Here is a 27,137-nt window from a genome sequence, read left to right on the forward strand (position 1 = left end):
ATTTAGAGCACCAAGTTTAGAGCCCAAAAAACAGGAATCCAAATTCATTCACAGTTCACATCAGGCTCCCCCATCGTGCTGCGTTCCTTAACAACAATTCCACATTTCCTATTTTTAAGTACATAATGTTGTTCCAAATGGATGTTCTGCTTTCTGCCTGGACTAAGCTGTATATCCCAAGCTCTTTGAAGCCCACAGAAAGATTGAACTCCCAAAGACCTTGGTCTTTGGCTTCGATCTCCCCATCCAGAGAACACGAGAGGCTGGGAGCCTCCCTGAGACGAAGGGTGATAGCTCAGAGCAAAGCTCCTACAGAACAGAACTGCACTGGAGTAAGCAGGAGAAATGTTCTGGGTAAGGATTGATGGCAACAGTTCACAGCGTTATAAAAATCACTTCCCTTTTGCCTCCAGCATTTTTACCATGACTGTGTCAGTGCCAAAACCCAGAACACACTCACTAATTCCTCCAGAATTGATCGGTCATGATAAACTTCCAAACACAGAGTAAAATACTTCCTTCAGACGCATCAGAGTGTTTCTCCCAGTTTGCCTGGAGAAATCTGTGCCGTTTGATTCCCCTCCCTGCATACAATTTGATTCAGAAAAGGGCTGCAAGTTCCTGGCTCCCTCCTCATACACTCAGAATTCTTCTGACAGTTTTACTTTTGGGGATAGATTTATTCTTGTCTTTGTGCTATAAAATGTCTATTTATAAAGGGTGATTAGACACTGGAATGGGCTGCCCAGGGAGGTGGTGGAGTCACCGTGCCTGGTGGTGTTTAAGGAAAGACTGAAGGTGGAATTTAGGGCCATGGTGTTGTTGTCAAAGTGGTGTTTGGTCACAGGTTGGACTTAAAGACCTCAGAGGTCTTTTTCAACTTAATTGGCTCTGTGATTATGTCTTAATTCAGGCTCAAACCTTCAACTATGATCATCTTGATCAGACACAAAGTTCTTTTTATATCCTCCTGGGAACAATACCTGAAGAATTTCTAGTTTTTGATTTATAAAACCAACACGAGGAGATAGTCCAATAGTGCTTGCAGGATGCCTTCTCTTCCCCCACAACTGAATAAGGCAGGATGTCAGGTTTTGCAAAGTGCCTGGGCTGGCACAGAGCTGTGGAAATGAGGGAATTCATAACAGTCCCCTCTGCCTATGACAGGGAGGTGCAAGACATCTCATGCTAACAAAGGCTTTGTAAGTCTGGGTTTGTGTAATTTGGGGTCTGTGTGCAAGGACAAAAATGACAATCTGCAGTTTTTCCTGGACCCTTTGAAGAGTTGGTTTTGTAGCCATCGAGATCTTAAGTGGTGTAGAAGTGATTAGTGACACATCACCAATAAATTACAGAAGCAAACCAGAGCAAAAGCTGATGTGTGGCTGAATGAGCAAATACAGTGCAAATTTATTGGGAAATTAAACTGCATGACCTGTCCATAGCAGTCATGATCAGGACAAAAGTTGCTCAAGAAATTTGCCATATAGGAAAGTTAGAGTTTTCCCCCCCTTGTGATATCATTTGGCAGTGAAGAACAGATCTCTGCATTTTCACAGCCCTCTGCAAGAGGTCTGGGTTTGATTCACGTGGATCCACAGGCTTGTGGTGCCAAAACAGGCAATTCCTGCACTCGTGTCTGAAGGCCAAATATATGGGTATGATTTCCTATAGTTTACAGTTACATGCTGGATCAGAGCTGTGTGTTTCATAAGCTGCCAGTCCAATTTAGCAGGGTCTGGGGAAATGTGACCCCCAGGGAACGCTTACAATCAGCCCTGTGTTTTGGGCTGATAGTGCCTGTTTTCTGGTACACACGTTAGCAGATCCATATGTGAGGAAATCCAAACGTCCTTCTATCCAACTCCTGACCTGAGCATTGGCTCAGGCTGCTGCCCACTGCTGATTTTCTGCTGGCTTCTTCCTCCAGTTCAGGAACTGTCCACTCTGGGAAGAACAAATGCACACCAGGGATCTGTGCAGGAGCTGTGGGTCCTGCACAGGTTTAAAAAACAGAAATTCTGAAAGTTCTTGAGTGTTTGGAAAATGCTCATTTACATCTTTCCTCCTGCTCAGCAGAGAGAAATGAGGGGCAAGAATTCAATGTCAGGGAGTTCATTATGCTTGTGGTGTCTGTTACAGACGCTGTTGGCATGTTTTGCTTCCCAGCAGTCTCCTTGACAAAGGTATGATCTACTACATCTCTCTCCTGCTCTTTTATTCATTTCTTTCTGTTTTCCTAGAGAGCAAGAGTAGAAATTAAAAAAAAAAAAAAAAAAGTTGGCTTTAGGAAGTACACTGTCCGCAATATTTTCTTTTTGCAACTCTGAACTATTTTCACTGCAGGTGTGTTGTTGTTTCTGCCAGATCACCTGGCAATTAACTGTGGATTCTGGGAACTTCAAAGCTAAATGTTCTCATGTAAAATTTCTGTTTCAGCGACTGACATTTTCTATTTCCTTGTAATCTCGTCATGGCTGGGAAAGAACAAGAGTAACCAGCTTTTGTAAATCTCATAATATTTTGTAGTCCTTTGCATCTCACTATTCCATTTTTTCTCTTCCTTAAAAAATGTGTTCAAGGCTTCACAGCTGAAGATAAAGATTTATTGTTATGCTCTATCAATATCCCCTGAAAAAAACTCCCTAGAAACCAAATAGAGAGAAATATAATTCCTTTGTTGTGACAGAGATAAAAAATCTCCTGAACCTTGAAAATGTGAGGCTTCTCTTGCAGGACACTTGGTTTCCTTGAACTGAAGTTTCCATCACCAGACCATGTTCTTTGTGATCTCACTTGGGTGTCTCCTACACTTTTCTGCATAAGATGAAATGAGAGGAAATTTCAGCCAGCCTCATTTGAATCAGATTTTCATTTTGTTCTCACGAAAGAGGAAAATTTGGCTTATCCTAACCATTGATGGTCTTCCCACTGCAGCAGGACCCGCTTCATGCACAGTCCTGCCAGGAGGTTAAGAAAGGAGGTTTGGAAGTCCATGAGTTGTAAAAATGAAAACAGAAAAGAGGCGGCATCTCCAAAGCAAAAGGAATGTTTTGCAAGCTGCATATTTGGAGTGGTTATTTTGGCCCATCAACTCCAGAAGGATCTGCAATAAACATGATAGGTCCTTTGTGATTTTATGTGATTTTATTTTATTTTTTATGTTGATGTCGGCCTGATTCCAAGTCGCTCTTCATTCCAATCTCAATGTATATCTCCCTTTGTGGCACGGGGTTTATGTGCAGGGAGGATTAGTGTCAAAAACTGGTATGAAAGGAGCGAAGAATTTGATCTTGTTCTTTTTTCACCCTGCATTTTTTGCTGTGTGGTAATTAGGGAAGATGCTGGAGGAGCAGCCCCTTAAAGTGCCAGCAGCACTGGCAGGGACAGTGCCACTGTCCCCTTCTGCAGGAGCAGTAATTGCACTGTGAGCACCCCATGGGCACAGTGCTCCCAAACCCAGACCTTTATGCTGCTTTCTAAAAATCCCAAATATTCAAATATGTGGAAAAAAAAATCCTAAAAATCCCAAATATCCCATATATGTCACCCACGGAGCCTACCCAGAATCCTGACCCGTCCCACCCACAAAAGGCTGCTACTGCAAGGGCAGAGGGCACAGGGAGCCCAGGACAGGGCTGTGTCTGTGGGGTAATTCCATGCTTTCCTGGACTCTACAGAGGGGACACAAAGCATTCCCAGTGTTCCAGAAGTGCCAAACCAACATCACTCCAACTGTGGCTCCCACATCAGCAAGGCAGATGTTTGGGCAGGCTGCAAATTTGATCTCAAGCCTGATCCAGGATGGAGATGAGGAAGGCAGCCTGGAGTTGAGTGTTGGTATTATAAATTTCTAGAAAATGTTAATATAGAAGTTGCTCTGAGTTAGTCTCATAGTTAAAGAAAATTCTGTGTTAAAGTCACAAGGTTCCTCTAGATCTCTAATTTACAGAGGCTCTACCTAACTCTCACCCTGTTCAATGGAGTTATGACCGGCTGCATTCCTGATTTCTGATGTTTTAATAAAAAGAATCAGGTTGATCAAAACCAAAATGTCCCTTACTTGAGCTGTTTTGCAGTGTTGTTGTGCCCGTATCTGTTGCCTGTTCTTGAAAGCTTTGGGTTGAGAGGTGGTAGATGCCAAATATTAGAACAGTGGCTGCTCCCTCATTGAAAGCAGAGCCTTTATTCCACAAGAATGAAGTTAATGTGCTGCTTTGTCCTCAGGAATGGTGAAATTGAGGGATTTGGGAAGGACCAGCTCATTGTAGGGAGCGCTGATGTTCCATCTGGGGGGCCCCAGACCTTCAGGACTTTTTTGGAGATTGTAAAGTACAAGCCAAAGACTGTAAAATATGAGTGAAGGCTCGTAAAGTATGATTAGTGGCCACCAGCAGAAAACTTCAAGTATCTGCAACACAGGACACCACTTATTTAAAAGAAAGATGGTCCATATTATCAGAGAATGCAGGCTCAAGGGATAGAGGAGCTAATCCTTGCTGTCAGTTTTTCCCATTCAGAAGACAAGGAAAAATATTCTGTTTGCCTATTTCATGACTTCTTCACTCGTGGTAAAATTTCTTGAGGGGAGGCCCAGCAGAAGGGGTTTTGTCCTGCTTCAGCATCACTTCAGTGGGTGGATGGGGCTTGGAGCAGTGCAGGGCTGGTGTCAGGGCTTTGACCAGAATGGAATTTCTCTCTTCATGTTTAGGAAGCTTTCTGAGGCCCAGAGGGGAAGCAGTGTGCAAGTGCCAAGCAGCACAAGTGAGAGTTAAACCAGCCTGAAATCTATACACCTTCCTCTATGGGTTTAAATTCTCCTGTGTACGTGAATGAGGTTGGCTGCAGCCAAAAGAGGTTTTCATGAAGTGGCAAAGGAAATCTGTTTTAACAGAACAGGTTCCTGAAAATATCCTTATGCTACTTCTCTCTTTATGGTTTGACTTTTCTCCTTGTTACAATGGTTCAGGCTGGAGAGTCTGGAAAAACATCAGGGTAACCAGGGCAGAGGGAATATCAGATGGAGATGAGGGATAGATAAGAGGCAAATTACAGTACATTTCTCATGGGTCATTTGGCTCTAGTCTTGAAAAGAAGAGAAAAAAATCCCAAAGTTGTAAAAGAAAGAAAAAGAGACAATCAAAACAAATAAACCTGCCAGTTTTGCTGATTTCAAAGGCCTGTGAAATGTGCATATATGCTTCATAATGCTCTGCTGTTTTAAATGAAATGTTCCGTCCTTTAATCCTACTCACTGTCTCAGAAGTTAATTGTACAGTAAGATCACAGTTCTCTCTGCCAAGGTTTTCCCTTTGTTTTCTATTTTTTTTCTCCCTGCAAGTTGGCCAGCCAGAGTATCTTTTCCCAGTTCTGTGCAGTTGGTTATTCTCTGTAGTATATTATGGAGTTCTGTGTAGCTTAATAATTTGTTATGGTCATGCAATGGAAAGGGGTTTTTTCAATTCTTTCTGCTTGAGGGAACTCAAAAGTTTCTCCACTCTTGGATGTAGACCCTGCAAAAGCTGAAGGCTCAGTGATCAGATATTTATGGTCTGTAGCACTGCAACTCTTTCTAAACTTACGTAAAGGTTATCTAAAGGTGGGCTGTAAGAACTGGGCAGTAAAGCCTGGAAGGATGAAGGATAAAGAGAGGGAAGGAACATATAATGTTATATACATGAAGAGCCATCCCAAGTTTTTGCCCAGAGCTCAGACAGAACATGTTAGACATTTGAAAATTTTTGCATCATCTTTTTCCCTGAGCCTCTGCTCTTTCTTATCCTGGCCAGAACCAGCAGCAGAAGTGCCGGGGGGAGGAAAAAAAAAATAAAAAAAAAAATCTGTTTTCACTGTATTTCTGAATGTGAGCCCAGGTTTGTGAAGGATTTGGCAAGGATTTACAAACCTTTGAGAGAATCCGTGTGGAGATCTAAGGAAACCCGCCTCCCTCCTTTAAAAAGCAAGTTGCCTTGGCCAGAAATTGGGCAAAAATTGGTCGTTTCAACTGATGTTTCCTTTGAGATTTTGGATTTGAACCTGAAGCTGCACTTTGAGAATCAAATTTTGCTCTAACTCTAGATTTACACTGGAGCAAATATATCACAGTCAGTGCTGATATTTGTGTGCAGCCCAGTGAGAGCAGAGGCTGGCTCAGAGTGCAGGCTTACATGAACAAACCAAGGGAGGACCCAGCACAAAGTCTGGAGTAGTCCAGGCACCAAATTTGTTCCAGCCTGTTGCTGTGGTTCAGCCTGTTAAGTAGATCCTGCATTAACAACCTCCAGGAGTTAAGTGATTGTATGAAATAAAGCTGTACCATTTCTTGAAAGTCTTTTCTGAGGTCAGAGAGGGCTGAGCAGGGATGCACTTTTAGTGTTCTAGGATGATAATCCTGATTTTAGAACTTAACAGGAGATAATTTCCTTTATGTATTGGGTGGTTTTTTTCCTCTCAATCGTATGGATTTGTTGTCACAGTAGAAATTTGTGGATTTCTAGGACTGTCCTGCTGGAAAGCCTGGGTTTCAAAGCAAATACAATGAAATCGATAACCTTACAGTTGTAAAAAATTCTCTACTTTCAAGCAAGGAGGTGCTCTCAGACTCTGTTGCAGGATAAAGAAAAACCAGACCCAAAGGATTTTCATATTTTGTACAGTAAACTTCTTATTTTCCTGCTGTAATTTTTTTTACATATTTGTTTAATTGGGTGAGTAAAGTCTGAGTCACTATCCTAGTGGTAGAATTAATTCACTTTGGAAAAGGGAAACCTGGGATCAATGAACACACAGAGTTTTATAGCCACTTTGGCTTTTATTTTGCATTATTTTTTGCTTAGGGGTCGGTCTTAACTGTAAAACCTGTCAGTGATGTAAAAACACCTGGTCCAGGTTTAGCAGGCTCACCTGAATGCAGGAGCAGTGTCAGAGAGTGACACAGAGCTCAGCAGGGGCTACAAACCTACCCAAGGAGCTGGATGTACATTTGAACAATTATCCTAAGTGGCTTTTCTTGGATCCTTATCGTTATTATGCTTTTTTGCCAAAACATTTCTCCTCTCTTGTAACGGAAGATCAGATCTGGGGCCTGCAGAGGACATTTTGCTACAGAAGATAAACCAGAATTCTTTCAGAGCTGCCAAGCCTGCATGTGCTGACAGTGCTTTGCAATTTATGCTTGTGGACATGACCTAGCAACTGCCTGGGTTGGATGTGGCTGGAATTACAGTTGCACACTTGGATTTCAGTGTGAACACAGGCAGTGATCTGGATCTAAACTGGGACCTGAAGCCTCTCACTTGTAGGATTCTGGTTCTGCTCTGTTTCAGGCTCTGTCCCAATCACTGAAAGATTTATACCTTTATCAATAAATTTTCATGACTTTTACTACACTTACACCAGTGTCTTAAATTAACACTAAACTCAGTGTAGATGAGGCACGCTTCCTGCTGCATGTGATTTATGGCAATCCGTCTGAAATGAGGAGCAAAATTGAATTTGCCAGCACAGACAAATCTTTAAGATCAGGTCAGACACAAATTTTATTGCACATCCACTGCTAAAGAGAGTTTGTAGATTGTCTTTTTTTATACAGGTTTTTTTATAGACTGTAACACTTCAGGCTTTTAAAAAAAATAAAAAAGAAGTTAGAAATATTTGGAGGTCTGAAATCTCTCCTGTGTCTTTGTGTCAGGTTGGAGGTGACAGACAGGACAAACGTAGCAGTTACATGGCACTGATAAACTCTCAGCTTGAGGGCTGTGTCCCCTTTTGATGACCTGCCTTTGGGAAAGATGTGGAGAGTACAGATAAGAGCATCAGAAACAAGCAGAGGTCTTAAAAGCAGTGAGAAAGGCTGAGGAAATAAGATGGTTTTAGCCTAAAAATGAAATGATGTACAGGAGATATAGGCTTTCAAATAAGTAATAGGTTTGGTAAAGCAGAAGGGAATCCAACCTCCATGTCAGTGGTTGAATGGCACAAATACTCCTCTAAATAGAGCAAAAAATATTTAGCCTGACCTTTAGATAAAACACCAACTTTCTGTCCATAAAGGAATTGAAACAAGGGCTGCAGGTTACTGGGACAGTGACATAGTCCCCGTCATGTGTGGTTTTAAGTGAGCTAAATAAAAATTTGCTTGGTGACACAGGAAGATGCCTTAGCTTAGGGGTGAAGGGCTGGCAGCCGTGGTCTCTGGACATCCTCTCCAGACTCACTTGTCTGTGACCCTACAACAGAGGGCAAAGGGCAGCTCTCACACTGGCATCAGCACTGCCTCTCCAAAAGGGCAGTTAGCTGTCTAACCACCCAGGACTGAGAAATCACAAGAGGAAAAGATAAATTACAGCTGTGCACATCTGCCAAATGGCCCCATTTCAAGGTCAGCTTTCAGTGCTGTTGCAGTCGTGGCTCTTGCCACTATCTTCAGGAAGAATATCCTTAATCTCAAAACTGTTCTTGCTCTTCACTGCAGATACTGAGAATCTCTAGGTGTGCACTGCACCCTGAAACCTTGGGCACTCTGTGTGTGTTGGACAGCCAGGACAGACACGAGCTGGGTGCCTGTGCACACACTGACTGCTGTGGTCACTGCTGCTCCACTGAACCTGGGGCCAGGATGAGACCTGGAGGGACACAGGGAACACCACTGAGACCTGTCAGCCACACCATGTTGGGAATCACACCAGGATCTGTCACAGGCTGATGGAGAGTGTTCCAGGGCCATCCAAACAAAAGCTTTCCCTTTGTCTGAACCATGCACCATGGTTTGGGCTGGGCTGACACTTCTGAGGAGTCTTGGGAAGAAGAGTGATTCCCTGGGGGCCTGTGATTCCAGCAGATTTACCCTGTCCTGCCGTGTGCTGAGCCCAGTAGGTAAAGGATGGGACACTGTGAGCCAATATTGAAAATTGAGATATTTTGAAGTTGACTTCCCAATTCAGGAGGTGCTGTTGGTTTTTGGCTGTTGTTGGTTGGGTTTTTTTTAAGGATGAAATGTAGTGCCTTCTGTTCCTAACAAACTCACCAGGCAGTTGCAAACCATACTCTACAATGAGCAGTTAGCAAAGTTTCTACTCTGTGTTTGGATGGGATCTTACAAATAATCGCTTAAGTATCCTGTTTGTTTTCTTGCTGTAAAGTGAGACTTGTCTTTGAAGGAAACAAAACAAAACAAAACAAAGGCAAATAGAGAATAACTGGGAGCAAACAGTAGGAAATTTCCTAACAATAAGGTCTGGAAGACGCTGTGTTCCTTGCAAAAACAACCAGGAGTGCAAGAGGCTGCAGCCCAGCCACATCAGAGAAACCTGAGGAAACCACTCTGACCTAGAAGAAAAGGAGGAAGAGTTGCCAACCCCCAAGAAAACTGCTCAATTCTAGTCACCAAACCCAGATTTAATATTGTTAAACCTGGTATCAGCTGAGTTTAAGAGCCATTGCCAAAGTGTTTGTGGCTCAGCACAGGGGTTTGTGGCTGGGTTTGGATGTGGAGCCCAGGTCCAGCAAAGGGAGCTCCTCACAGTGGCTCCCACAGGCAGGTGGGGCTGGTGGCCAAGGGCTTCACCTCATCATCGCCTGGGGACGAGTCACAGCCCAAATGGACAGGAAATGGGTTTGACAGATGAGACAGGCACGGGGATAATGCCTGGGTGACTGATGGGCTGGGCTGGGTGATGGGTAGGGCTGCCTAGAGACACTGCTGGGTGAGCTAAAGCCTCCATTAGACTGAAACTGGAGCACTGCATGGGATCCATATCCCTGACTGAGGGCTGGGGTTCACTGGATAACACTGAGCTGCTGCACAGAACAGTTTCAGAGGGCTCTTTGCACTGCAGCAGAGGGAAAAAGAAAAAAACAACTGTGCATTGAACAAATAAGTCGATGAAAAGATCTGGGTGGGAATGTGAGCATTGCCTGATATGATTTGGTGTCCCAAATGGCCTTAAACAGCCCATAGAATTCCTATGTCTAAAACAGATTCCAGCAAAGGAGACCTTTTATGATGCACTAATAGGCTCATTAGGCTTTCTGCAGCAAGGCATGCTCACAGCATCGTATGTTTTTTCCATTACAGGAATTACACGTGTTTTGTTGTGCTTTGGGTTTTGTTTTGTTTTCCACATAGACTTGCCCTGACAGTTCCCCCATTCAGGTTTATATTGGAGGTACCATCTCGAGCCAATGAATTTTATTAAATATGTTGCTGGCACTCACAGAGAGATGCATAAAGGAAATATTCTAATGACAGTTGGGAAGGCTTTGATCCCTTTCCAGGACTGCACTCATGTCTTTGAAATGCGAGTTTGGCAGTGCTGGAAAGGCTGGGCTCTTTGGCTCTCTCTGGCATGAGCCCATGTGACAGACATAATGTCCTCTGTCAGGGGACCCACATAACCTTGAGAAGTGTAAGCAGCGCTCACAGATTGCTCTGGGTCAGATAGTCTGGGCTGATAAGGAAGCAGGGGGGAGTCAGCCTAGTCCAAAGCAATAACTGAAAGCTGTTTTGACCTGGTAACTGTTGGATCTGCTGCCTGCGGCTACGGAGTTGGACATGAACTGCAAAAGTAGTTAATTTATGCCTCCTTGAGTGTAGGAATGTGGCGATGATGGATAGGGATGGGAGGTTATTAGAAACATGGGGAGGAAGGAGAGGAAGGAATTCCAGCTTGTGTTTTTATCTCTTACACACGCACACACTGGTTCCCCACATTCTCCTGTCTGCCTCACGTGTGTGCAGGGTCCAAGCCCTCACTGCCACGCTCACACCTCTGCTCCTGCACGCTCACACAGGCACACACTCACACACTTCCAGGGCTCACTGAGCTCAGGGCTCGGGCGTGTTTACGTGCTGGGGGTTGTTGGCTGCTTCCATGAAGGAGTTTGCATTTATTGCCTTCCAAGCATGATCTACTTACACCTACACCCGGGCAGATCCTTTGCTAAAAATCCTCTTGGCATTCTGATCTTCCACCACTGAATGCATTCTGTTCACTCACAGCCTTCCCCTGGCCAGCAAAGTGGTCAGAGAAATATCAGAAACTCAAGTCCAAAGGACTTAGTAGGATGGATTTACATAAGGCATGAGTTCAGTCTCTGTGAAGCATTGCCATCACTGCCAATTAGTTAAATGCTGTCTTCTCTAGATGTTTTTTGCAGTAATAATCCATGTAGCCCTGGATGTTGGAGCACATGGGCTGTATGGAAGAGAAAGAGCAACTGTGGCCATGCACTGAGGAGATAAATGGGGATTGGATTGTGTAAACGATAAGTAAAGAGACAGCTGAGAATAAAGAAATATTAGTTTAGATTCTTTGAAACCATGAGGAAGGAGGAAGGATAAAAATGGTAATCTCAGGAGGGGAGTTGGATTATGGTTACTCCTACAGGGATTTGCATGTGCATAAAGCATCTGCATCCAGAGCCAACAGCACTGTCAGTCCAGGCAGCAGGACCTTCCTTCCCACTGGATACAAACACATAAACATTGTTCTAATCAGACTAGGGGCTTCTGTTTCTGCCCCTTTTCTTGCACGAAACATCACATCACTCCCACATTGTCTTTTACACTTTTGCTCACCGTCAGTGATGCTGCCATGGGTGCAGGCACACGCTGTCCCCTCCCCGTGGTCACATCCCCTGACACACATTTCCCCAGTCCTCTCACAATAAGAATATTTGGAAGTGCACATCAGTTCTCACATGTAATTTCAAGCTATTGCTCATGGATGTGCCTATGTAGGAGTCCATGCTTGGAAAAGATGTTTTCTAAGGCACAAAGAAGATCCTGGGAGTAGATTGAGCAGAGCCTCAGAGCACTGGGCAGATCCAGGCAGGACAAGCTTGAGGAGCTAAGGGGAAGGCCTGTGTACTTTCCATGGATGTGTTGAGAACTCTGGAGAGATGAGAAATGTGTAAAGGGTCAGAGTGCTGACCTGTCCTTCAGGACGTCATCCCCATTTGATTGGAAGATAAACACTGTATGGAACGGAAACATCCCCTTCCACTGGTGTCCCCAAAGAGCACATCTTCCTCCATGAGTCAGCCAGGGCCTGGGGACACCCAGCCACGATCTATTTTGGAGGCAATGACTTCAGCAAGTGGCAGGGGAAGCTATTGTGGAAATATGAATGTGTTTTCCATTTGGGAGTCCTCCGGGGAAGGACAAAAAGATCTTGGTGTTGAGCCAGGTCCCCCCTTTTTTCTTCACCCTTCTGGGAGCAAAAGTCTTGCAAAGTATGCAGGGAACCCTTCTCAGAGCTTGTGGGGGTGTGTGGTTTGGGAGAGCTATGTGAGCCTTGCACACATCCATGCACACTCACAAAGGGGGACTCCGGGAAGCAGGAATCAGCCCGCTCATGACCATGGTGGGGTTGGTTCCTTACAACCTTTGAACCATGCTTGCCTCAGCGTGATCCCTCTCTCTAGGGTCTCCACTTGTCAAGGGTGTATACTACAGCATCATCCCCTTCTAGCTTTTCTCCCATCACAACACTTCATATCAAAAGCCAGTGCGAGCTGGAAACAGAGAACCAATGGGTTTAATCTTATATTTTGTTTTCTCCACCTTTACTATGAGTTGGAGCAGTGCAAGCAGTGTGGCACCATGGTCTGTGCACTGGCAAGTAGCTCCTGTATTCCAGTATTAGAAAATCTACTCCTTTAAAGGAGCAAAAAGTACCTCCAACAGCCATCAAGCTTAAGGGATTGGCTTAGCTTGCCTGCAAACAGATTGCTCTGTGATTTCCAGGCATCCCAAAAGCCAAGGAGAAATGCTGCTCACCCTGGGAGGACCTGAGGAGCCTTAGGAATTTATGTCATGGTATGGTACCACTCCTGAGGAGAGCTCATGCAAGGAAACCTCTTGGCACAACTTTTCCTTTTGGGAACAGCAATTCCCAACCAGCTATGGGATGTCAGGGTTAAGCCTCATGGATTTCAGCACCAGTGACTGCCACTGGTGCTAAAGGAGTGGCTCTGGGAGCTGGTGTTAGTTGTGGTGCCAACCTGTTATTGTGAAGGAAAATTAGCGGTAACAACAACAAACAGCTTAGAGGAAATGTGCAAGCTAACTGCTGGTATAAAAATATTTACTGACCATAATACTTGATTAATTACATTCATAATAAATAGATTCCTATACTTATCTTGAGAATGTGGACAGCTTTATGTATTTGCCTTGGATTTTGTGGCCTTAGTTAATCAATGGTCTGAAGTTTTAGATGAGATTCACTATGTGAATGCAAAGTAATCAGAGTTAGGGAGTGGGTTATTAAAACATTTCAGGTGATTGATATGCAGGGTGTTATAAGACCTTTGCCTGGATTGCAGCACTTCTTCAGTGTTCTGTTGCTTTTGTGTCACCTTTAGGAAAAAAAATGCTTTTCTTTTTCTACAGGGCATACTTGGATGTCAATGAACTGAAGAACATTCTCAAACTGGATGGATCCACACACCTCAACATCTTTTTTGCCAATTCCTCTGAGGAAGAGCTGGCTGGAGTGGCAACTTGGCCCTGGGACAAAGAAGCCTTGATGCATCTAGGTGAGTGATAAAGATGTTTCTTCTTTGCAAAGCATTCTTTTGAGGCACTAAAGAAGGAAAGACAAATATGCGTTAAGCTCTGTTCTGATTTCTTATCATTCCTCTAATATATAGTCAGGGGAAAAAAAGTATTTCACGATTCCCAGATACTGGCTCACAACCAGGAAAATATTAGGTTATAAACCCAAAGCATATTATGGTATTTGTAGATGATGTCAAGCTGAAAGTATTTCACCTTTTCAGTGAAGCTACTCTACAGGGCATTCACTCCATGGGAGCAGTTTGCAGAAGATTGGGGGATAGGTGTGGGGATGAGAGAGAGGTGAATCTTTAACCTCAGCCTGTTACATTCTGATCCTTAGTTCATTAGCAAGTATTCAATTAGCTCACAGACTGTAGCTAAAATCTGCTGCTATTTTTCTCTTACAATGTGCAAAAGAGCAAACAGCTGAGGGATTGTATTTCTAATGTTCACTTGAGTGGAACTGGAAGGAGTTCACTACCCTGCAGCTTGCCTGGTGTGTTTCATAACCAGGTTGCTGCTGGAACCTGGGGATCCAGACAAAGCTCTGCAGCCTCCCAAATGACTCACTGCCACCTGCAGTGCCACTGGACCTGTGCTCCCTGCAAAACGTCAGAGGAGCCTCAAAAGGTTCAGAAGGCACTGACTGAGTCAGTATGAGCTTCTCCTAACTTCACAAACCTCCCTCAAGTTGCAAACCTGGTCTGGTCATCTCCTCTGAGCAGGTTTTCCAGATATTTCACCAGCTAGGCTGGAAGTGAAGTCCAGTTTCAGCCAAGTTAAATCTTTGTGACAGACTGTTTCAGCCAGTTTTTATATTACCCAACTTCATGTTGAGCTAACTAAAAAAGATATGGTGACTATAAACCTACGTGAGGAGAACAAGCAGAGTTTATTATCCTAAAACATACAGTGGAAGCTGAGCTGTATGGAATAGCCATCAGTCAGGGGGGCTTTTCCAAGGTCAAAAACACCCCAAAGATGAGATGTTACCATATCTTCACGGTCACCTGTCTCCCCAGCAGAGAGAGGCTCCGTGGTCAGGCCAAGCAGTTGGCACTGGCTGCCCTCCTTCATTTTATGAGATGTTTTATTACAGCATCCAGCTCTGCAGCTGCTCTGGAAGGAGTGTGAGCAAACTTCCCTTCCCAAGGAGCAGCACTTACACACTGACACTCCTGCTGAGCTCAGCTGGAGCTGAAACCGCTGCCACTCTGGCTTGCCTGCAGCCTCATCTCTGCAGGCTCCTACTGGGAGCACCCACACCAGAAGGTTCTGTAAATGCCCACCAGTGACCATTCCCCAAGACAGCATCTGGCAAAAACAAAGATAGATTTTAACCCCAGCCTTGACCAGCACCCACAGTGATGGATTTTATCACTTTGGGATGACAATCAGTGTGGATTGCTGGTGGTGGGTTTGATCCCTGTGTGAGCCATTTGCTGAAGAGTTGGACTTGATGATTCCTGTGTGTCTCTTCCCAGCCCAGAAGGTTCAGAGAGTCTGTGAAACATTAGCCTCAGTGTCACTGCACAAGTGGGATATGGCTGCAATAGAGCTGCTCCTTCCCTAAATGAGGATTTTCACAGCTTCCCTTGGTGTTGCCATGGGAGGGAGCAGAGAACAAGGGGAGAGCTCCAGAGTGCCAAGAAGAACCTTCTGCAAGAGGGCTGGGGCTCGCCCAAAGCCCTGATGAGTTCTTCTGTCACTTCGTTAAGCTAATTGTCAGCATCATGCCTGAGAAAAACAATTTAAATTCAGCTCCTACAGAGCATTGACAGAGTTCATTGACCAAAAAAAGATCTCACAAGAAAAAAATAGACATTGGACAGCAGATTAAATTTGACTTGCTAGGGGGAAAAAAAAGTAAAAAATAAATAAATAATGCTCATAATTTCCTGTCAAAACAGCCCTCCCAGACCTGTGCTTGGTTTGTAAGAATTCATCTTTAATCTTTTTTACTCTCTTCTATAAATCCAATATGTACTTAATAAAAAATATGAAATATGTCCTGTGGTGCAGATCTAAAGGCTGGGATAGAGATTGTCTGGGTGAGGGAGTTTATCTTTTCTGTAAAACTGCAATTGATTTAGATTCTTGACAGCTATAAAAAATATAAATTTTCAACAAAGGCAAAAATAAAATCTCCCTCTCCAGCTGCCTCAGGGTTCTCCAATGCCAGAACAATTTAACCAGCCTTTACTGGAGGCACATCCTGCTGAGGAATTTCACCAATATTCCTGTCACTGGAAAAAAAAATAAAATCTGGATTTCTTTTTGGGATAGAGAACCCCAAAAACTATGTCAGGGTACTCTCTGTGTATAAATGTCTCCACCTGGGTAGAAACCAAGCACCAGAGGAATCAGAGCTTGTATTGTATAGAGAGGGAGAGAGAGGAATCATGGGTTTATTGTTGAGCTGCATGCTGGTAGGTCTGTATATAATTAATTGGGAATGTGGAGAACTGGTGTGAGGAACAGTTCAGTGCTGTGAAAAGGAGGTGCAGATGCTATGTGTGACACAGGAGACAAGATGCTGCAGTGTGGCAGATTTTATTTACTCTTGTAAATACTCTTTATTTACTCTTTGTGTACGTATTTAAATTTTCTGTTCTCTTTTGTAAAATAGTTTTTATGTATTTGTACCTGCCCATGGGACTCCTCTCCACCCTGTGCACATTTTCACATGTGCCCCTGCTCAGAGGGAAAATCTTTTTTCTCCTGATATTTTGTGCATGTGTCCCTTTGGGACATCCAAAGTGCTCCTTCAGCACTGACACAGCTTCAACTGAAGTGCTGCATGTTGTGTTTTGGACATTGTTCTTAGAGGAAAACCTGAGGTAATGGGGAAAAATCAAAGCAGAACCACAGTCAGGGAGGTCTAGAAAAAGGGTTGAGCTCCAAGGAAAGGCTGAAGGGATTACAGTGATTCAGGCTGAAGGGAAAGAGCCTGAAGTGGGGATGATGACAATCTCATAAAAGCTGATGAAAAGGGAGGAGAATCTTCTGTTCTTCATATCTGTGTGAGGAAGGACTTGAAGTCATGAACTTAAATTGCCAAAAAATCAATTCAGATTAGATGTGAGTTAAATCCTTGCAGCTGTAGGGATGCTGAGTGCTGACATTGATTGCTGGGGCAGTCATGTCATCAGGGGTTGTGAAGAGGCAACAGGCCAGAGTGTGTGAGGGATGGTATAGACCTAATTGCTTTGAGAGTGGAATTTAGAGGACTTCTTAAGAACTTCATGGTCTCATTTTCCTCTAATTTCATGGTTTTTACAACCAAGTCTCCAGGCAGATGAGGATGAAGGGTCTATGGTGCATCAGAACCTGGTGATCTCATCTTCCTTGTGCTACAGCCACTGATAAAGTTCCTGCTGCCAAAACCTTTTCTCTCCTCATTGTCACAAAATTATTAGAGTACCATGTCCAAGATTTATATTCCCACTATAACTTTTACAAAGCAGTCTCCTCTTCTCATGATAGGCAGGACACAAAAAGGGTTTTAAATAAAGGGCTTGGAAAAGTTGAGATCAATAAGCTAAATAATGAAAATACCAAGCATATTTTAAATACAAAGGTACATCTAACTGAGATAAAAATATGGTTCATATTACTATCAATGTACTGCAAATCCTCCCTAATTTGCCATTTGCTTCTTTGCACATCCCTTAATTCATACAACAGAAAACACCATTAGTTTTCTTTGCGAAAACATTCAATAAACACATAGTTTTTTCAGGGTTATCACATTTCAGGATTTCATATTTTTTTGACACTTTAGACTTAATGCATATTCATTAGTGGACTGTGCAGTTCAGATCAAGCCAGGCTTGTCTGAGTCCATGAGCAGTGTGTTTCTGACAGTTACTTCAAAGCTGCCTCCAGGACACCCTGAAAAAACTGCTCCAGCCTTGGGTGTGCACACTTTGTTTTGCCCAGCTCTTAATTTGCAAGTATTGGTGGAGTCTTCTGCAATTCTCAGGGTGTTTCAGAAGTTAATAAGTTTTTCTCACATCTTTACCCTGGGGAATATTATACACAGAGTGTTCCAGGTGTGTTTTGTTTGACTCTTGGTGTCAAATACATTGCTTACACCTTTCTGGGCAGAGTCACACTCTTTAAGCACATGAAATTATCTAAAAGAGCATGGTAAGAAGTAATTTCATGCAGGATTTTCCTTTAAATTATCAGAAAATCTACACTGAGTTTATTCATTTGAAAGACTGATTGTTGCAGCGTTTTTGGTTTGGGATGTTGAGCTTTGTCACACAGTTCCTCCTCCTTAGGGTCCCAGATTAAGAGTGAGATGAAACTTTACTGGGCAGGAAATGCAGGATTTTCCTTTAAATTAACAAAAAACCTACACTGAGTTTATTCAGTTGATAGACTGGTTGTTGCAGTTTTCGGTTTTTGGTTTGGGATGTTGAGCTTTGTGCCACAGTTCCTTCTCCTTAGAGCCCCATATTGAGGGTGAGATGAAACTTGGCTGGGCAGGAAATGTGTCTGGTTCTGCTACAGAGGATTGAACAAACTGCCAGAGGACCTACACTTAGCAAGGTGTTCTCCTCCCTTTCTCCTGCTGCCCTGAGGAACACAAGGCCAACCTAGAAGCTGTTCTCTTTGCCCTTGCAGGTGGCATCGTGCTGAATCCCTCCTTCTACGGAATCCCTGGCCACACACACACCATGATCCACGAAATTGGGCACAGCCTGGGGCTCTACCACGTCTTCAGGGGCATCTCTGAGATCCTGTCCTGCAGCGACCCGTGCATGGAGACAGAGCCCTCCTTCGAGACCGGGGACCTCTGCAGTGACACCAACCCTGCTCCCAAGCACAAGCTGTGTGGGGACCCTGGGCCTGGCAATGACACCTGTGGTTTCCACGGTTTCCTGAACACGCCCTTCAGTAACTTCATGAGCTATGCAGGTACTGGGATTTGCTTGGGCTGCTGGGGGTGTCTGTGGCTGAGCAGGAACAAAGAATTGTGGTATTACCCCTTATCATAGAGACAGGTGATCCCCCAGCCAGGGAATAATGTGCTCTGACTCCATGATTCAGAATGCTGAGCAATTGCTTTATTAAGCTATACTATATTATACTAATACTATACTATAGAGATACTCAAGAAAACCCCGTGACTGTCTCGAGACAGCCACAACACAGCTTTGACCCAACTGGCCAATCAATCCAAACAACCATCACCTGTGGTAAACAATCTCCATAAGACATTCCATGTGTGCCAAACAACAGCAGCAGCAAATAGGGGTAAGAATTGTTTTCTCACTGCCTTCCCCAGGAAAAATCCTGGGAGAGGGAATTATGTCTCTCTCTGTTCAGAGAATGTGGATACCACAACCCCTGAATTCTCAGTCCATTTCTTTATGCTGATAAAGGTCTAGGTCCTGGCTTGATGAGGGATCAGACCTGATAGAGCAGAAATCCTTTCTAGTTCTCCTTTTCTTTTATCCCAATTTTCCCCAAATTCACAGAGTTTCATGCGAAGACCAGGCAGAAGGTTTGGGGGATGGAAGAAATGAGATAAGCATTAAGAAAACAGCTTCTAAAGGCTCTACAGCAAACCTGACACCCTATTTCTCTGAGATCTGGATGCCTGATCTATGAGGTCTTTGAAAAACTCAAATCCAGAGATTGTTTATACTCTCCCAAGGAGATATAGAATGTCATATGAATATTGATACCATCAAGGCTGTCAGATAATTCTGTGACAAGTGGACAACTAATGAGGCACTGCCCGTGCCCCCAGGTGTCTGTTGAAATGCCATGTTTGGGTTTGATTTGGAATCACATCCCAGAATGTGAATAGTGGGATTCTGCCTGAAGGACTACCAGTGTGTTGTGCTGGTTTGTACTGGGAGTGCAACAACAGAGGCTCCATATCAGTGTGGTATAAAACCACCCCTCAAAGGAAAAGCTGATGTTACAACTCTGCAGGCACAGCTCTGCTGCCCAGATGAGCATTCTCCCAAGAGAGCATATCCTAAAGAGGGCATTTGCTCCTGTGACTCTGTCCCATTGGATGAGGCTGGAGTGGGGTCCTTGATGCAACTCTGGAAGCTCAAGGGGAGCTGAAAGCTCCTCTGTTATTTCTCAAAAGGAGCAGGGGATACCTTGATTTGTATTTCCCCTTATTTTGAGCCGCAGGGTCTCTCTGTGGTGACAATCTGTGACAGTGAGCTGACAGAATCAACAATATTTTAAAGGCAACCAATATACTAACAGACACTGAAGGGCACCTTTACACTCCAGGCAAAAACACAGATTTCCCACTCAAAAGGTCACAGGAGTGCTTATTCTGTAATAAAACTGTAGAGAAGCAAAGTGTTTAATGTCATCTGGGGCATGGATTGAAATGATTTATAACCAAAATGCTTTTATGCCCTTTGTGGCACTAGCTAAAAGCAATGCCGAGTTTTCTCTCTATTTTTCTATTTGTTTAGAGGGTGCTTTCAGGGACAAACACACCAAGTCAGCTCCTGTGTGCTCAGTGCTGTGGTGCCTGTGGTCAGGCAGGGAGCCTGAGCACCAAGCCCAGCCCCATGGTAACATCCCTCAGATAAGACAGGGCCACTCCAGATGACAAAATCCCCCCACCAAGTCTGCTCGTGTGGATGTGGTGAGGGGGGGAACGTGCCTGTTTCAAAACTCTGAGCTCTTATCTTCCTAAGAGAACTTACTTGCCAGCTGACTCGGGAGCTGAGGCAGAGGCAGACCACAGAGATACCCATCTGCTCCTGGGAGCTACATGTGTGCTGGTGTTCTGAGCTGAAACCTCTTCTTTTTCCTTGAAAAATTAAGTGAAGCGACATGATAGATATCTCTAGAGCTCAAGCATGAATCTGTTTGCTTTTCTGTTGTTGCCAGTAGAGTAAAATATAGCAGGATATCAAATTGCTGTCAAAATACCTTTGAAACATGTAGGTTGAGGTCATGCAGTTCTAGGAATTGCCTTTCTTTCATTTCTGTTTTGCTGCTCGTGTGCAGCTTGATCCTATTGTATTTGTCTGTCTGTTCCTGTCCCATCCATCTGTCCAGCTACCCCCAGCCCTGAGCAAAGCACAGACTTTGACTGATAATTTTTTATTTTTCCTGGAATAACAAGTTACCAATGGCCAAAAGATTAGGTAGTGTGAGAAATAGGACTTGTAAATTATTTTTACAAGTCCAAATAGCTGTGGTGTTCCCAAATAAAAGATAAGTTAGTCTTTTAGATGACTTTTCATGAAATCATTACAAATTCTTCCTCTGAATTCTGTTGGAGTAACCAACAAAGTATAGAATTTCTCTAATTACTAATTTCTCTAACCACCCCAGCAAAGTATAGAATTTCTCTAATTATTGCTTGAACCTTTCTTGATATTGAGTGGAACACCTTTCTCCCTTGCCTCTCCTCCCTTCCCCTCCCCCTGGACACAGGCTGTGCTGGTGTTTAAATAGATTGAGAATGCAGGTCATCTTTCTCCTGTGCCATTGTCCCACTGCTTTGTCCTATATATATTTTATTGTTCTTTTATGATGGCTATTAAGGGCCTTTGTCTCCTTCTGTGCTTCCGTGAAGAATATTTATGGCTTTTACAGCATGCTCAGGGGTAGACCATCGATAATTATTAAGGAAATCCAGAGATGTCACATTAAAGCAGCTTTTTGCATACCCACAGGGATTTGTAGATATTATCAAGAGGGTGGTGTGTGTCTATCTACTGTGCATGTTTGATCAGAGGAGTGTCACTGCTCAGTGGGATTGGGAGAGACACAGGAAAACATCTCTGCTGGTGTGTCCCTACTGTGGGAGGGCTGGAGTTGGGGCAGGATCCCAACCAGAGCCGCCTCCTTTTGCCTGCATCTCTGGGAAGATGTGGCCAGGTTTTAAATTAGCCAGCAAATAGTCATTTGTCTTTAGAAGAAATTCACATTTTCTTGTTCCTCTGGAGTACCACAGGGCACAGACTTGCAAACATCAGAGCACCTCCTAACGCTGTCACAATATTGAACTTACACGAGCAGCCTCCGGTGACCTGCATCTTCCCAGAGAAGTGCAGCACTTGACCTGTGCAGAACTGTCATTGTTGTTTGGATCCCAGCTGGGACTGAGCTCTGCTGGGCTGGGAACTCTGCAGGCACATGTGAAGAAACACTCTGTGTTTTCAAGAGCTTTTCATCTGATGGGAAGAACACCAGAAAAATGGTTGAAGTGCTTAGCATCGAGTTCCTCAGCATGGCTTTGCTGGGTGACTTTGCACAACATAGTTATTCCCTCTGGGATCTGCACAATAGAGAAACAGCAATTTTCTGCTTCTCTGGGGCATTGTAGTTGTAAAGCTGTATGGTGTTCAGAGGGCACTGGATGTGTTCTTGTTGCCAAATCATGTTTGAGGAAAACAAGATGAAATGAGAAATGAGTATTTATGGGAAGTCACCCAGCATATTATTCCTCCATTTTGAATGAAAAAAGAAATAAGAAATATCAAGAAATGTTTGTGAAAAGTTTGGAAAGGGGTTAGAATCATAGTGGTAATGGGGGAGAATTCTATAGACCTAAAGTTGTTTTCTGCACAAAAAATGTACATTTTTATCAATGTTTGAAATGATGAATGTTTTTATCAATGTTTGAAATTTTGAAGTGATCTTTCAAAACATTTTTATTTGCTCATTAGAAAATTTAAGAACTTTAAAAGTTATGTATTTTTAAATTCTGTTGTGTTTTAATCTAAGAGATCTGACACTCTGTTGCCCATGGTTTGCATCACTCCCAGTCAGTGCTTCTTCCTTACACTACCATCCTTTACCCTTCCAGAGATATTATTTTAAATGTGAAATTCTTTACCCTTCCAGAGATATTATTTTAAATGTGAAATTATTTTAAATCCAGAGCTCCACTGGTGGCCCAGAAGGTGCTGCACTGAAGCTTTCTGTTTCTTCCCCTCTGTGTCTCTGCCTCATTTAGGGATGATCTCTGTGTGCTTCAGGTGTATCCCAGGTCAGGGGGAGGGAACGTTTATTGATTTATTTCCTTCCTTTTTAACCATTGTTTCCTTTCACCTGCCTCCACAAGTGATGGCTGCGCTAATTCCTTCACAGACCATTAACTCCAAAGTGCTGTGGGATCCCAGCCCGGCCCTTCCAAGGAGCTGCCATTCACCGGGTCGTAATTCTTCCCCTTGCTCCCACCTCCTGTCCCACGTGGCTGACGAGGCTTCTGTTTGAATTGCAGACGATGACTGCACCGACTCCTTCACGCCCAACCAGGTGGCCAGGATGCACTGCTACCTGGACCTGGTCTACCAGAGCTGGCAGCCCACCAAGAAACCGGCCCCCGTGGCGATTGCCCCCCAGATTGTGGCTCGCACCTCCACCTCTGTCACCCTCGAGTGGTTTCCACCCATCGATGGCCACTTCTTTGAAAGGTGATCATGCTCTGCTCTGTACTTTCATGCTGGAAAGATGGGAAGGGGAGAGCTGGAGGCCCCGCTCCAGGGTGCAGCTTGGTCGTGTGCTGTGCTCAGCCTGGCTTAAGGCTCTTTCCTAAATTGGTTCATACTGAGGAGGTTATTGATCTGTTGTCTGCTCTTCCTTTCTCAGCCTGTAGCACTCAGTTGAAGGCCATTGATTTGCCATGTAAAGGGCAAATCTTTCTCCATATGTTATGGGAGGAATTATCAATCAAAGATTCCGGCCCTGTGATTCCTGCTGTTGTTGCTGCTCACGAATACCTGTGGGCTTCAGCTGTGCCTGCATGTTCCCCCCTCCTCCCTTTGCAAGGACAAAGTGGATCTTGTGTTTACAACACAGAGCTCGTGGGCAGGGAGGTGGCTGGACTGGGGGCAGGGACAAATGCTGCCTCCTGCCCTGAGCTGTAGATGTGAGATGGGAATTGAGCAAGGCAGAGTCAAAGTCCCAGACCCCTGGATATGATGTGAATATTGTTCTGTAGGTCAGTGTAGGGGTGTGTATTCCTGTCTGGCAGGCATGCAGCTATGTGATATCAATAATGGAAAATGGAGGGCTCTGGGCAAGAGTTGCATCTCATTGCAGCCCACATTCAGAGCAATTCTGCCCCAGTATGACCTGAGTAACTGGGTAGTTCATCTAAATGCTCTTATGCAGCTCTTGGATGAGCTGCAGGAGCTATGGGAGTCCTGGCAGAGAACTTCCCAAATCAGTGACCTTCTCGCATTACCATTAACTCACATCCCCGTTTGCACTTCTTCTCCACCTCTTGCTTTGTTGTTTTATAGAGAGCAAACTTGGAGTGTCCTTCAGGACCGCAGCAGTTCAGAGCACAGGAGGCCAAATTTACAAGCGTATTAGCACCCAAAAAGCTGCCTCAGCACTGCTGCTTTGTGCTGGGAGAGCACCTTGAAACCACTGCCTCCATCAGGGATGAAACGCCTTCCAGCACTGCTAGGACACCGTGGCCATTTCAGTGGCCAGCTTGTGCTTTATCCCACTAGGCAGAGAGCTGTTATTTTCTGCTCAGATGAGATTTTCCACCCTTATTGCAGATTAATATGGGGAGGGAAATCAAATCCTGTTAGGAATTGATAAAGAGAGGTCTTGTGCTCTGAACAGTGTTTGCTTTAATTATGGTTTTGTAACCAAATCCTTTTATTCCCTACCTGCAAAAAGGACTCATATAGTTCTGAAAATTAATTCAGAATTTTTCAGCCCATAATCATTTTTAGGTAAATTAAGTTTCTCCAATTTAATTTAGATTTCAGAAGATGCTTATTGTGCGTTAAATAAATGCCATGTGCCTCTAAAAAACACATTGATGCAGAGTTAATTGTTATGTAACCAAATATGACTTTATTACATATTTCTTATAACTCAATCAATATGTTCTTAATAACCTCTAGTTACTTGCTTCTTAAATAACACACAGTGGATAGCCTGTTAAATCTAAAATTTCATAACAGAGTTATCATATGTTAAATAAAGAGTGATTTTCCAGGAAAAAAAAGTCCTTTGGGTTTTCAAATCTGTGTGCTCAGTATTACTGAAGAGATTTAAAGAGACAGCCTCAAATACTTTGAGTCCAATTCCTTGTTAAAATGAGATTCCCACTGCTAACAGATACAGCAATGTTGCTGTGACCATTTAAAAATGTCACTGAAACATATAAATGATTCTGTCTAAAACATGCCCAAATTTTTGATCTGCTAATCAAAACAAGGATGAGAGTGTTATTCTAGTGACTAATCCTGGAAAAGCCCACGTGCTGAACTTCCAGAACCGCCGTGTCCAGCACTGCTCGGTCAGAGACTCATGCCTGTATCAATTTGTGAAATTGGGTCACTGTGCAAGACAAGTAGGAGGTAAAATTGGCCAAGTATAATCTTATCTGTGTGTGGGAATACTGTAAATCTTTGCAGATATTTTTACACAAAGTGCACACCATTGGCCCAAATTTTACTTGCCTCACTTGAATGAATAAACTCATTCACTTCAATGGGACTATTCATGTAAAAAACAGAAGACTGATACTCAGCTGCTGAGTGCCTTGGGCCTGGTTTCTAATGCACAGAGGCCCCTTCCTTGCTGTTTTGACAGTGTAAAAGGGCCTTCAAAGGATGAATGGCTCTGGCTACATTAGCAAGTGTTGTGGCCCAATAGAAGGAGATCTCCAGCGCAAAACAGTTGTTAATGAAGACCTGACGTCAGGGGGCTCCCACAGGAGCACATCAGGTGTGGTCCTGCAGCACACCTCCACTCTGGGTGAGAAAAAACTGGGCCCAGCTTCCCTGCTCCAGGACTGTTCTGAGTGCTGGAAGCAGGGAACAGGAGGAATTTCACTCCCAGAGCTCACTCCTGATCCCAATTACAATGCTGCTGTGGGCGTGCTCGGCGTAACTCAAGTTCCTTTTATGTCTCTTTTATTCTCCAGAGCTGTGCACAGGCAGTGACCTCTGCTTAATGAAAGTCAGGGAGGGAAAATTTAGCCTTCTGTTTAAAAACGTACCACTGGGCTGGCTGTATCTGTGGGAGGTCCTGACAGGTTGAAGGGAGATGGGGCATGGAAGTAAAGACTGTGCGTCTGTTCCCTGCTTAGACGCAACCCCTTCATAGGTGCATTAGATGATTTCCTCATAGAGTCTTCAAATTACATGATTACTTCCATGGATTTAGGGGCAGAGAGCAATGTTAACTCCTAGTTCTTGTAAATTTGGGGATGGCTCTCCTGTGTTCTCACAATTTAGCAAAACTAGACACAAGAGTTGTGCACAGAAGTAAAATCTTCTTTCTGATGGACCCTCTTCAGAGTGTTCTATTGATATTTGGTCTCTCACTCTAGAGAGTCACTTACCTGCATGTAAATTTGTCAAGATGCTTTGACCCTAAGCTCCAGCAGCTGGTTGGGCTCCCAGACATCCCTAGTAACCAAATATATCAAGAACCAGCATTTCTTCTTCTAGCTCCTGTCCACAGGATTGGAATCCTTTTCATTCTCCATCTTCCCTTTCAAAAAAAGGATGAAAAAATGCACACACAATAACATGTAATAATAAAATAACAATAAAGCAAAAGAAACAAGGAAAAACAAGGCAGAAAAAGAGAAGTCCCTTCATTTCCTGACTGCATCCATTGGATGTGTTCATCTGCTGTCTCTGAACATCCATTCATGCACCTCCTGTCTGAGATGCGTGGGCAGATGTGAAGGGTAATTGTCATGGGGCTCTGCAGCAAATTTGGGCAGAAATCTTTGAATGCATCTTTCTCCAAGTTTTCATTGAGGTGACAGCATTAATTTCCATGAATCTGATTCTATCTCATTCTTAGCAAGCAAGTATTTTGGTCAGTGTGGTGTCCCAGAGATGGCTGGGCTTGATAATGACTCTGTTAAACCTTGCTGGAAAGTTTCAGTGCCTTAGAGGGGAGAGGACCAATCCTGAATTTCAAGTACAGCAGCTCAAATTTAGTCTGTAAAAAGGCACTCTTTACCCAAAGGAACAACAGATTTTTAGTGGTTTTGAGTTGCCTACTGAACTGGTGCTGGCCCTGAAGGAAATGGTCTGTTTTTCACTAGTAATCTTTAGATTTTGAACCCACTTCACTGAAATATCATGCTGTAGGAATGAATTCCTCCTGTGCTCTGAACTTCATGAGCTGGAATTTCCCCAGAACTTGGCTTATTAGAAAACAGAGAAGTCTAGATTTTCCATTAGCCTGCACTTTGGGCAGTCATGTGCCACCGTGTATAAGGTGGCAGATATAGCTATCATTCCTAATTAATAGGGTTTTTTGAACCAATTTATGCTCGTTTTTTTCTTGTTGTCTATGGCTTCATAAGGTATAAGGACCTGGCTTAGGTTTTCATAAGCCTGTAAATGCAGTTCCATAATTAGGTTTGACATTCATGGCTCTTTATAGGATTTGTGTGCAAGAGTCTGCAGACCAAAAACTTTAACCTAAGAGTCATCCATCCCCTGTGTAAGTCCTTTCAGCCAGTGGAGTTACATCAGGGTTGAGTTTGGCTCCCAAACTGGAAAAGTAAAAAGAGAAAGTTTGCTCATAGCCTTTCCCACATGATGCTCCTTGTGATTTCTCTCTTACC

General features: G+C 43.7%; 1 protein-coding gene across 1 annotated transcript in view; it reads left to right on the top strand.

The window, feature by feature from the left end:
• The window catches only part of PAPPA (pappalysin 1), a 174,599-nt gene that overhangs the window by 37,901 nt on the left and 109,561 nt on the right, over positions 1-27,137 (top strand). Inside the window, exons 3-5 of the mRNA XM_066563008.1 lie at positions 13,397-13,542; positions 18,200-18,493; positions 22,797-22,989. Of these exons, the coding sequence (XP_066419105.1) occupies positions 13,397-13,542; positions 18,200-18,493; positions 22,797-22,989 (633 nt within the window). The remainder of the gene's footprint in view (positions 1-13,396; positions 13,543-18,199; positions 18,494-22,796; positions 22,990-27,137) is intronic.

Source organism: Molothrus aeneus, chromosome 19, assembly GCF_037042795.1.
Source record: "Molothrus aeneus isolate 106 chromosome 19, BPBGC_Maene_1.0, whole genome shotgun sequence".
NCBI lineage: Eukaryota > Metazoa > Chordata > Aves > Passeriformes > Icteridae > Molothrus > Molothrus aeneus.